General features: G+C 38.4%; 1 protein-coding gene across 6 annotated transcripts in view; it reads left to right on the forward strand.

Moving 5' to 3' along the window:
- Positions 1–13110, forward strand: part of LIMS1 (LIM zinc finger domain containing 1) — a 152372-nt gene that overhangs the window by 83111 nt on the left and 56151 nt on the right. Inside the window, exon 1 of one of the 6 annotated variants that reach the window (XM_008699070.2) lies at positions 4881–5107. The exons of the other annotated variants lie outside the window; for them this stretch is intronic. Within the exon in view, the coding sequence (XP_008697292.1) occupies positions 5001–5107 (107 nt within the window). The 5' untranslated portion in view covers positions 4881–5000. Of the gene's footprint in view, positions 1–4880; positions 5108–13110 lie in introns of those variants that run through there. 6 annotated transcript variants of the gene reach the window in all.

Genomic DNA, 13110 nt, shown 5'->3' on the forward strand with positions numbered 1-13110 from the left:
GACCTGGAAATGTACAGCTATTCGACCAGTTTGTAGGCTCTCTTAGTAGCTAGTACAAAAGGTACTGCTAATGAGGCCCAGTTAACTCTAACTCTGCCATGAAAGCCAGTTTGCTGCTGTATTATTTCTGTGTAGGAGGAAGAGTGACAGTTCAGTAACACTAATGATAAGTTTTAGAGGTTTGATGTTTAACTAGTTTTCTTTACCCTCTCATGCCTGAAGGAGTACTTGGACCAAGTACACTAAAAACTGGACTGTGTCATAAGAGGACACTTATCGTGATGAACACTGAGTCATGTATAGAATTGTTGAGTCATTATATTGTACACCCGAAACTAATATAACACTGTATGTTAATTATACTTCAACTTAAAAAAACTGGACCATGTCTGGTATATGCAAAAATCTAGGCTAAGTTTTTTATTTTTATCCCATATAGAAAGTATTTATACTGTGGGAGATACTGTTCAACTCTACAAATATGAAAAGCTTAGGAGTTTTTACAGTCTCACCAAGAAAGTAAATTTTTGCAAAACTATGGAATAGATGTGCCTTTTAAAAATCTCATTTAGGCGGTGACTGGGTGGCTCAGTTGTTTGCACGTCTGCCTTCAGCTCAAGTCATGATCCTGGGGTCCTGGCGTCAGGCTCCCCTGCTTGGCTGGGAGCTGCTTCTGCCTCTCCTTCTGCCCCTCCCTGCTGCTTGTACACTCTCTCTCTCTCAAATAAATAAATAAAATCTTGTTTAAACATCTCATTTAGATAATGTTGAGTGTTAAATGCAAAAAAAAAAAAGTTTCAGAAATCTGAAGATTGAATCTCACAAGTAACGTCGTAAAGTGATTAGGCTCTCAAAATCAATTGGTTGAACCATTAAACCAAAGAACTTATTTAACTAATGTCTACCATGTATCTGGCCTTGTGGACACAGTTTTAAATTAGATATGTTGCTACCCTCACAGACCCGTTATCCTAAGGGGAGAGGTGGGTAGAGAACCTATCACGAGACTGTGTGATTATGACGACAGAAGGAAGCAAGCACAGTTGCGGGGGGAGGGGAGGCACTCTGGGAGCAACAGAAAGGGAACTGCGGGTACTTAGGGTCTAGAAATGATTCTTTTAAGAGATGAGTCCCAGTGGGATGATTAGGTGCTGGTCCATCTTCTAGTCTTATGGAGCTGCATGTAGAAAGGCCAGGAGGTGAGAGGAAGTGAAATTTGTCCTGGGAACCACCTGGAGTTCAGTGCAGGTGTGAGGAGGGCACAGGCTCAGCAGGGCTCAGTTGGTGACCCATGGCAGTGAGCCATTCAGGAGTTTTTCAGCAGGATCAATACATGATCAGTTTATATTTTAGAGCACTTTGAAATTGGGAGGATAGATTGGAAGAGGGTAAGGTCAGTGGCAGAAAGATTGGTTAGGAGAAATGAAGGGAGGCGACAAAGGAACTCATCTGAAATAGTGTCTTGCCCAGTGCAGAGCACTGAGTAAATACATACTAAATGAACGAATGAGATCCAAGGTCCTGCTCTGTGGTGCTGCAGGTTTTCAGAGAAGTGGGGAGATCAGTGCAAATCAGAAGGTCCAAGGTAAAGTCCATCTGTTGGCTTCTGAAGAAACTATCAGTTCCCTGAAATGATTATAAAACTTTGTGCTCACATGCATTTTCTGAGAGTCATTTACTTTCATCAGATTCATAAAAGGTCCCCAACCCTCTGAAAGGTGAAAAACCACCTGGTTAGATATTAGCCTGGCAGAACAAGGCCTGTGTGATGCTCCAAAGAACGTTTGTGTTTAGTCATCTCAATCACGGGCTTAAGTTTACAAAAGAAATTATCAGCTGTTCTGATGAGGTTAAGCTGAAACAGATATCTAATTATGCCAGGTATCTAATTATGTCGAAGTACAGATTCAAAGAGAACCCAACAGTTTGGATAGAAGTGAACAAAAAGTTGTAATTAGGTTCACAGACCAGCTGCACTGTAGTGGAAATGGGATAGAAGATGCTCACCTGAACAACTTTTGTGAGCTGTTGTTCCTTAACAACCATTGGGCATGAGGCCTAGGGAAAGCCCCAGGAGTTCTATGTAGTAGTGAGCACCTCATCCCTGGAAGCCTCTAGGAAGAGGCAGAATCCCAGGCAAATGATACTGTATAGGAGCAAGGCCTTGTGCAGAATGAGAGTAGGGAATTCACTGAATGGAAGGCTAGACTAGCCTTCAGAGATGTTTGCAGTGCTAAAATGAAACGTGTCCCTGTATCGAGACCACGGAAAATGCACTTGCATAGGCCTCCCTCTGTACTGTCAACAGAAGGCACCACTGATAGCTCTGTTTCTATGGAAAAGTATGAAAGTTAAAAAAAAAAATGACATGAGACTGCCTTTGCCAGTTATCTCCCTGTTGTGTGTTCCAGGGGTGTGCTCTCCCTCCCTTGGTGCTGAAGTTCAGGAACACTGTTGTGAGGAGAGGAGTTGATAATCTGGCTGCTTCATGAACTGGTTGGTCAGTGGTGTGTTTTGTGGCATTTGTGCATTTCCCTTTCAGAAATTGTGCAGGTGCTTAGGTGTACCTGTGTATCCTTCCCCTCGTTCTGCTTACAGCTCAGTAAAATCTCAGAGCACATCTGAAGGAGTGCTGGGGACAAAGAGGAAGCCTCTCCTCAGTGAAAAGACATTGTGAGATGAGCTTTGCCCTGAGCCCCAGAATTTAGTTTTACTCAGTTGTGACAATTTCGATAGACCATAAGCATTGATTTACTGAAATTCCCATTTGTCATTACTGCCATTTTAAAAGTCAGAGGGCAAGAATTGTTTCAGTTTGTTTGTTATATAGTTTGGAACTTTTTTTTTTCTGGTCACATCCTTTTAACCTTACACTCATCAAATACAGGATTCGTCCTACACAGAGAGGTGTTTCCTGTCTTGTTAACCTTTAGTAGCTGCCAAGCACTTTTTCCTTGTCAGCATGCTGCATTACTTCTTTTAAAGCTCTTTTAAGAATCGAGCTCCCTTATTTATATCTTTTATAGAAACAATTACTATTTAATGTTGAGGTTTCTTGAAACTAATATTACACTGTATGTTAACTAACTGGAATTTAAATAGAAACTTGAAAAAGGAAAAAAAATAATGTCGAGGTCTCTGTGTTTGTAGTAGATACAAATTAATTTGTATTTTATTCATCAGGCATCTGTTCTGTCCTGATGCCTTGAGTAAAAAAGAAATTGAAGATCGGTGGTTGTTTCTCTTCATTTGTTTTTCACACCTATCTTGACAAAAATGTGAGAATTAGACACTTTAGGAATCCTAATTTTATATGTTTCTGTTACTATAAACTTTCAATTTTTCTGTATTTTAGGTCTCAGTAGGATCCTAGGGCTTTATACAAAAGACATATGTAAATCTTCTAAATTTTTAAATTTATTTTTCAATAGGCAGAATATTCAAAGTTCAGAGCAGAACTTTATAACAGAAAGCTTTCTTCTGGTCTTGTCCCCAAGTTTCCCAGAGGCCCCAGTGTTACTCTTTTTATATGTGTGTATCCTTCCAGAAGGGGAGAAAGAGATATATTTGTCACTTGATTTTTTAATGTGTTTCATGACTGTTTAAGTCTAGTGTTATAACAAAATTAGTAACTTCTTGCATCTTTAAAAACATATGTTACATTTTGATGGCAGCGGTAAGAATCTGTTTTTCACTGAGGTGGTGGAACCAGGGTGACAACTTGTACCCCGGAGGGGAGCTACCATCTGCATGTCCTGAGTGAAGGTGTAAGATATAGACTCCCCTTTCCTTGTGGGTGCCTTAATCTTTGTATTTATAATATAGATACTCTCAGGGAATATGTGAACTCTAGCCCTTGGTGCAAAAAGAAGTTTCAGAGACATCTCTGTGTGCTCTTATTGAGGGGATTCTAGAAGGAAACGAAGCTAATACAGATTACTCAAAGAGAAATTATTAGAACCATGAAGTCAAATTATTAGCTAAGAACTTGCCAAGGATCTAACCTGTGTATTAAGTGATGTATATTAAATGGGATTGAATCAGAACTGGAGGCTAGAACCTTGCGTGCTGTTGCACCAACATCATTTGGAGCCCTAATGATAAAGGGTTTGCTCTACGTTATCTGTCCTCCATTATCTGCAAACCCCTCTTGCAGACACTCAACCTACACCCCACACACCAAAACAAAACTTCACCATCTATGATCAAATATGCAGCTAACTATGAGGGCTGCATAGGCACCCAAAATACCTTAAGGCAGACAGTGTTGATTACAGAGGTGCACATTTGATAAGAGGGAATTTTTAGAATAGGTAGTTTAGAAAATCATTGAGTGAAGTTTGATAGAAGAAACCGCTTTCAGTTCCTTTCCGTTGGGAATTTATGAATAATATTTAGGGGAAAAGAAAAGACACTTCCTTTCTAAAGAGGATTTAAAGTAGAGTGGGGAGGGAGGAAGTGCACTGCTTCCCTCACAATTCTGCCCCCCCTTTTTTTCTTTTTGAGGAAAATATCCCAAAGAGCTCATGATGACCAGGCACTTCTTTAAACTGACAGCTGCTTATGCAGTGTTAGTGGATTTCCTGGCAAGTAAAATAGGGCAGGACTTTCTTTAGTCATTACCGGAGCTTTTTAGCCCAATTTTAATTCAGAATGATGCTGGAAAGATTTATAAAGGAATTGGTGTGATTATTCGTAACAATTAAACTTTATTAGTAAACATGTGAGCAACAACAGGGTTAGTGACTCTTGCCGCCGCCCCCCCCCCCCCCCCCCCCAGGTGCAAGGCCCAGAGATAAGGCGGGCCAGGCCTTGCTGAGGAGGGTGTGTACCAACAGAGAAACAGGAAGCTGTGCTTAGCCCAGCTTGCCCGGAGGTTTCCAACTCTGGTCAGGTGTGCTGAGGTCCCGGCAAGAGACACGCTCTTTTTGAACCCTGGCAGCCACGCTGCTCAGCATAAATGCTTCAAATTGTCAGTTAACTGATGTGTAGAGAGAAGTATGACTGCATTACAGCTTAAAGAGCTGTCACACTCAGGTCTCTACCGGCGAAGACGAGATCGCCCCGATAGTGTGAGACTAAATGGGTTACCGGAGGAAGAGCTAAGGTGAGTGCAAAGTCATGGTTGGCTGGAGGTCAAGGCACCTAGTGATTGCGGAGATTCATGCCTAAGTGGATGCAGCAGTGGGGAATACACGTTGAAGAGGTTCCACGGGAACCTCTCAGTCTGTAATTAAAGATTGAACACAGTCCCAAGATTGTACTGAATTGGAACTGTGCAAAACTAGAATTCATTTTTCCATTTCTTCACAAATCCTGTAAGTTGTTTTAGCTGTTCCCCAAACCTGCAGTGTTATATCTTTAAAAATTATATAATCATCAAAGTAATTTTTAAAATTGGAAACAATTGATTTTTTTCTCCCTTGGTTTAAAGATAGATTGCTTTGGCCTATTAGAACATAGTTTCTGTGTGGAGTTTTTCTTTTGAATTTTGGTGGTGAGATTGTTTGTGGTGTTTTGGGTGGGGGTTGGGGGTGTTCATAGAGGATTCTTTGTTATTGAAATGGATTCAGCAAAGGAATGCAGAAACTATTGAATGTAACCTAGGAAGGAAGGACATCAAAAATCTGGAGACCATTTTAACTAAAAGGTTGGGGGGGGGTTGTTTGTTTTCAAAGTTAATTTGTCTCTAACAACACAATTTTAGTTTTTGTTACAGCTATTGAGAATTGTTTTTGGATTTTTAGGTTCTAAAAAGTCCCTGCAACATTAACCCATATTTAAAATACTATGTTAATTGTTAAGGGTTTAGATTTTCTGTTTCTGAGATGAAGTGTTCCTGTTTTACTGCTGACAGGAGGCTGCAGTAAAGAGAGACTTCCTTTTCTTTTTATTACATTTACTGTATAGTACTTAAATTTGTTTATGGACTCTTGATTTAAGTATTTGAATTTTTCAACTAGATGGTTGGAGGAATATTTATATGCTGTGTACTATTTTCTTTCTATAACTTCATTTTTAGAGTTTCTTTTAAATTCTGTATTTAAATTTGACAAGGAAGAAATTGTTAAGGAAGTTTTTTTAAACTTCTGTTACTTTGTATTTGTCTTATAGCCACTATATATACTTAGGAGAGCTGTAGTTTGGGAGGGAAACATTTACTTGAATATTACCAACTCTTTCATTGACTTTTGAAGACAATAGTAGCATTAAAGGACTGTGATTGATACTAACATTATTAGAATTTATTTCATACTATGTCAGGTGTCTTTTAGGTACTTTTGATGTATTAACTTTGAATTGATTGGATTGACAGAATTTAAAGCCTTCGGAGTTTGAATTGTTACAAATTTTATGAGGTTTAGTGAAAATATTGAGTTCTCTCTTGTTAAACAGATAGGCTGTGGAAAGTGGCCTCTGAAGTCAACATTTACTTGTACACTCCAATCTACTCTTGATCCAAGAGTGAAAAGTTACCAGAAACAGTTTTGATTTCAGATTTGGGGTCCTAAGGAATTTCCTTTTTCAAAAAAATTAAGATATGTAAAACAATATTTGAGAAACCAGCCATATTTTACTTACTTTCAGACAGTAGCAAAGTACCCGTGAATAAAATTGCTTATACGCCCAAGGAGGTAGTTATTTATATAATTATAATGACCTTTGAAACAACTAGATACTTTTCTTTTGTCTTGACTTTAAATCAAAGGAGCAAGAATAATTCTTAAGAAGTATTGCTTGTTCTACTGAGTTAAAGGGAAATAGTTTTCAACCCACTCTGGTCATGTAGTTCCCTGGTGATAGTAAGGGACTCATGTTTCTGCCATTTCTCTGGCCTCTGATGCAGAGAGATGACCGTCATTCCTTATTTTAGGAGTGCGGTGCTTAACTAGGAAAAGTAGGCAATTGTCTGTTTTTCCGTGGACTTTTTGTTAATTTAAAGTCAGGTTGTTTGTTTTTCTAATTTTATAGGAAGCCTATGTTTAGTATTAAATCAGGTTTCTCAGCTAATAGGAATCAAGGAGGGAAGGCACACCTGTTTCAGCACCAGTCATTTGGACAAGTTATGTAATCTTGCTGAACCTCGGTTTGTTCCCCCTTAGAATGAGAGTAAAAATAACTGCCGTTATTCAGCATCGTTTACTGTCTCTAAATCCTCACCCCCAACCTGCTGAGGCAGGGGCATTATTATCTTGTGTGTAGTGCTGTAGGGTTAATGGCTTTCATGCATTATTCAACTAATTTTTATTGGGTGCCTACTGAGTGCTAAATAAAGATGCAGTGATGAATTAGACACAGTTCTTCCCCTCAAGGCACACCAAGGTTTTGGCACATGAATTGTGACCAACAGGCACTCTTCATGCGAGCGGTTGTTTGACTTTGAATTCATGTAATATCAAACATCTCTCACACCGTCTCCGTATTGCACAAGACCCATNCCTGCTTGCATTCCTTCTCACTCTCGTGTTCACTTTCTTGGCATGTTTATTGACTCTAACAGAACTATTAGAGCCTAAAAGAGCTATGCTCATTGCCAAAAATCATTTTTCTTGTAAGTTAATATAAAAGATTTTGCTCTGAAACAAAACACAAGTGTTTAAGGAGCACCATGAGAGACATGAAAACAACCCTGGCTTCAAACTTGGGAAGGTCAGCATGAAAAACACTGACTTTATAGATTTTTATTTTAAAGTACAAAATATAATCCAAAGCTTGCATACTTTGTACAATAGAACATTACTCTACATTTGAGGGTTATGCTATGGCAATTTATGTTATTTAAATAGTAGTTGTCACTACTAGTAGAAAAAGTGTCCCGTGGGTCTTTGTCTTCAGTTCTAGAGCATGTCCTTAATTTTGGCTAGATTCTAACATGCCTAAGAAGTAATTGGAAATTATTTTCCCTTATGAAGCTCAATGTTAAGGATTTGAATAAGGCATGGATGTTCATTTATACCCAAAGACTCTCTATATAAAGAGTGTGTATACATGTATAGATTGTCTTCAGGGCCAGCTCTCATGACCTGGATAGCACTAGTTTAACTTTCAAATTTGAACAGTGGACTCCTTAGCACAAAGTAGCTCACCCTTTTATGTCAGTGGGCTCAGAACAAGTTCTGAGCCTTACATCTCTACAGAGCATTCACCCTTTTTTCCTTGGAATTTTTGATGCTCAAAAATCGCATCTAAGATATATATATAGATATAGATAGATAGATAGATAGATAATATATATATTTATATATATATTTATAAATATTATATATATATATTTAATTCTTAGCTCTTTATTCCATCTCTCTATGTTGCACCCTGTTTGTTTTTTGAGGAAACGTGAATGAAAAACACACAGAAACAATACATACACACATACCCTTAAAATTCTCAAAGTCGCTTTTGCTCTGCCTTAGATATAAAGGACCTGTAAATAACTGATTGGGGACACCTCAAAATTCAAGTCTTGGCTGGGTAGGTCCGAAACATAGTTTACATAGAAACATAGGCCAGATCTGGCCTACTGCCTGTTTTTGTATGACCCACGGGCTTAGGATGGATTTTACATTTTTTGGTGGATGGAAAAAAATTAAAAGAAGCATATTTCATGACATAATAAAAATTACATGAAATTCAGATTTCAGCGTCCATAAATGAAGATTTATTGGAACACAGCCAAGCTTATTTGCCTGTGTTGTCTCTGGTAGTTTCTTGCTACTGTGGCATTACATCCTTGATCTAGTGCTAAGGTAAAGAACCCTTGATCTTTCCCTGTTGTTCCTTTAGTTATGCATCTACCCTCCCCACTCTTCCATGTCCCAGTTGGATTTATCATACCTGGGTGAAGTCAGGGCTGTGTCAACTTGAAATGAGTGTGAAGGAAAGAAAAAATACTTTGAAGTGTTTATCCTTACGTGGAGTTGACTGGGTGCAGCAGTGAGAAGTTACTTACTTGTTAGAACCTCTTTATGCTGTCCTTTCCTGCCCTTTTCCTGATGGAACTGGACAACCAGGAATAGGAGGAAGTGCAAAGAAAAGTAACCTTTACTTTCTGGTTATTAAGTAAACGTTCTGAGCTCATATCTTTCTAGATATAGGATATAATCATTTTTAAGTAGTGGGAATGTCCTTGACTTGGTTTCAGAGCAGAAAACTCAAATCATGTGTTCCTAAATAATACATTACCATTGATTGAGCCCTTGTTATGGGTCAGGCACTCTATTAAGAATTCGTGTGTTTTTGGGGTGGGGGGTATTTGTTTCTTTGTTTTTTAACTCACAATTAAATAAGGAGGAAGAAGAACCTAAAGTTGGAAAAGGGGATCATTCTTATTAACCAGTTCCTGTCCTTGATTCAAATAAGTTAATGCTCAGTTAGAGTTCAGTTGAGGTTGGAGTAAGTTAGCTTAGGATGTGCGTTTCCTTGCATACCTGTTTTGTAGTTTGCTTATCATTTCTTTGCCTGTCTTTTGGATGAAAAACCAATGTTCATATTTTAGTTTTAGAAATATAGTAGACAGGGTGATGAAGCTGCAGCTTTGCCATGTTTGTCTATTCTTATTATTTAATGGTTCAGTGAGAGCACGTTTAATCTTCCTTCAGTGAATACATCACACAATTAATAACAAATATTTTTTTCTCTGTGGCTCACAGAGGTATCAGCTTGCCAGGGTTGCTTTTTAAAATGTAGTAAGTAGTGCTTTTTGTTGTTGTTGTTGTTGTTAAAGATTTTATTCATTTCTTCATGAGAGACACAGAGAGAGAGGCAGAGGGAGAAGCAGCCTCCCTTCTGAGCAAGGAGCCCTATGCAGGACTCAATCCCAGGACCCTGGGATCGAGACCTGAGTCAAAGGCAGAGGCTTCACTGACTCAGCCAGTCAGGTGCCCCAGTAGTGCTTGCTTATATGACACTGTTTAAGAGTGTAATACAGACAAACACACGTACTAGAATATTATTCAGCTGTGAAAAGGAAGGGAATCCTGCCAGTTGTGACAACATAGATAGACCTTGAAGGCATTATGCTGAGATAAGTCAGAGAAAGACAAATACTGTATGATCTCTCTTATATGTGGAATCTAAAAAAACTTGTGAAAACAGAGTAGAATGGTCGTTACCAGGGCCTAAGGGGTGGGTGAATTGAAGAGATGTTGTTTTAAGGGTACAGACTTGCAACTAGTAGATAAATAAGTTCTGGAGATCTAATGCCCAACATAATGATTATAGTCAACACCACTGTATTAAACACTTCAAAGTTGCTAAGAGACTAGATCTTAACTGTTCTCAACACAAAAAGGAAATGGTAATTATGTGACATGGTAAAGATGTTAGCTAAAGCTACTGTAGCAATGATATCCCAATATATAAATGTATCAAACCAACAGGTTGGGTTGGCTACCTCAAACTTACACGTCAGTTATATCTCAGTTACACAGATGTAAAATCCATAAGTATTTATGTTGTAATAATTGGTTTTATAGGCATACCCCTCCTCACCTTCTCACTTTTACCTGTCCCTCTCCTATGCCCCTACCCATTAATAGAGAGGATTCTCTAAGCTCAGAGGCCTTGCCTTCTTTTTTATCTCTAGTGTCTACCATAGTACCTTGTAGGTCATCACTGTCCAGTATCTATTCCTCATTGAATGAGTGAAGAAATGAGAAACCATAAAGTGGCTTAGCAGTACCTCTTTTATATCTACCTAAGTATCATGATCAAAAGATCATGGTCATTCTGTTTTTCAGTAGTTTTGGGAAACTTATTTTCTAAAGGGGAATATGTTTTCTTTGTCACTAAAATATTTCTTTATAGTTTAGAAAGTATATGCTGAAGTTAAAACTAGCAATGTCAATGCTTAAAACTTAGGTGTATGAAGGGTGCCTGAGTGGCTCAGCTGGTTTAAATGTCTGCTTTCGGCTCAGGTCATCATCCCAGGGTCCTGGGATCAACTTCCATGTCATTCTCCTGCGCAGCAGGAAGCCTGCTTCTCCTTCTCCCACTGCCTGCCACTCCCCTTGCTTGTGCTGTGTCTCTCTCTGTCAAATGAATAAATAAAATCTTTTAAAAATAAGGTAAAAAAAATTAGGTGTGTGAAAGGAATAGCTAGAAGGAGTGAAAAGTCTTTAGATCCCTTTTCTGTTTTTCTGTACAGCTGAGAGACATTTTGGAATGAGCCTCAACTTCAGTAGAATCAATTTGTGAATTTGTTGTCAATACACATATAATGTTCTAAATGATTTACCATGACAATTAAATACCAGGATTTTAAGCATTATAATTGCTTTCCTATTGGTTTAAAACACACAAAAAACATTAAAGTATCAGTTATAAATCACTTATTTTAAAAAAATAGCAGTTGACTAAAACTTCGTTTACCTGTATTATTTGGATAGATGCTATTAAAATGAAACTATTATTTATTTTTTATATATTTATGTATAAAAATATGTATCTTGGAAATACAGCCACTTATTGTGTATCTGTGAGACCCAGTGACCATTCTGTGATTAAAACCAGCTTTGGACACAAGTATTCTCCTGTAGAATATCTACTTTTAGAAATAAACATTAAATATGTTTTCACATAAATATACAACTCCTGAATTTTTTTTTTTTTAAGATTTTATTTATTTAATAGAGCACGAGCATGGGGAGGAGCAGAGGGAAAGGGAAATAATCTCTGGCTGACTCCATGCTAAGCGCAGAGCCTGATGCAAAACTGGATCCCACCACCCTGAGATCACGACCTGAGCTGAAGCCAAGAGTTGGACACTCAACCAACTGAGCCACCTTTGTACCCCTCAAGTTTTTTTTAAGATTTTATTTTTAAGTAATCTCTACATCCAGTGTGGGGCTCAAACTTAAAACCCCGAAAACAGGAGTCACATGCACTACTGACTGAGCCAGTCAGGCGCCCCCCAACTCCTTAAGTCTTTTTACTGGTTATATTAGTTTCATAGAGCTGCTGTAAACTGGGTGGCTTCACACAGCAAATTTACTGTCTCACAGTTCTGAAGACTAGAAGTGAGAAATTGTGTCAGCAGGGCCATGCTTCCTCTGAAACCTGAAGGAGAGAATCCTTCCTTGCCTCTTCTAGCTTCTGTCATTTGCTGGCAATGTTTATTTTCTCTTTGGCTTGTAGATGTATCATTCCAGCCTCTGCCTCTTTTATGACATGGCTGTCTTCTCTATGTGTGTCCGTGTCTTCACATGGTATTCTCCCCTGTGGGTGTGTCTTATCTCTGTGTCTCCTCTCCTCTTTGTAATAGTACACCAGTCATCTTGACTTGTATCTTAATTATATCTGCAAAGATTATTTCCAAATGAGACCCTATTCACGGGTACCAGGGGTTAGGACATCAACATATCTTTTTAGGGATCACAATTCAACCCATAGCAGTGGTCTGTTCTTACAGTAGTAGTGTATAAAGATTAAAAATCATTCTGGTGTGCAGTTTTTTAAGAAACAGCTTTATTGAGGTTGAACTAAGGAATCTCAATGAAGTGCACAATTTTTATGTGCAATTTGATCAATTTTGACAAGTATACACAGTGATATCCTTACCGCAGTCAAGATAATGAGCACACTCATCATCCCCAAAATTCCTCATGCCCATTTATAGCCCTTCCCTGCATCCCTAGGGACTTTGATCTGGTTTTTGTCACTCTAGATTATTTTGTATTTTTTAGACTTTCATAGAAATAGAATCATACAATAATGTTGTCTTTACTTCAACTGACTTTTTAACTCAGGATACTTATTTTGAGATCCATCCATGTTGTTCCCTTGTATCAGCAATCTGTTCCATTGTATCCTTGAGTGATGTTCCACTTTAGGGATGTGTTATAATCTGTTTAGTCAGTCGCTTGTTGGTTGACATTTGAGTTGGTTCCAGTTTTTGGCTATTGCAAATAAAGCTGTTTTGAGCATTTCTTGTATAAGTCCTTGCAGGGACATATGCTTTCATTTCTCTTGGATGGAATGACTAGTTGTTGGGTAACTTATGTATGTTAAATTTTTTGAGAAATGTCTAGGGTCACCTGGGTGGCTCAGTAGGTTAAGTGGTGCGCTCTTGATTTCAGCTTAGGTCATGATCTCAGGGTCCTCTGGCTCCATGCT

Source organism: Ursus maritimus, unplaced genomic scaffold (genome assembly GCF_017311325.1).
Source record: "Ursus maritimus isolate PB19 unplaced genomic scaffold, ASM1731132v1 scaffold_6, whole genome shotgun sequence".
Lineage (NCBI taxonomy): Eukaryota > Metazoa > Chordata > Mammalia > Carnivora > Ursidae > Ursus > Ursus maritimus.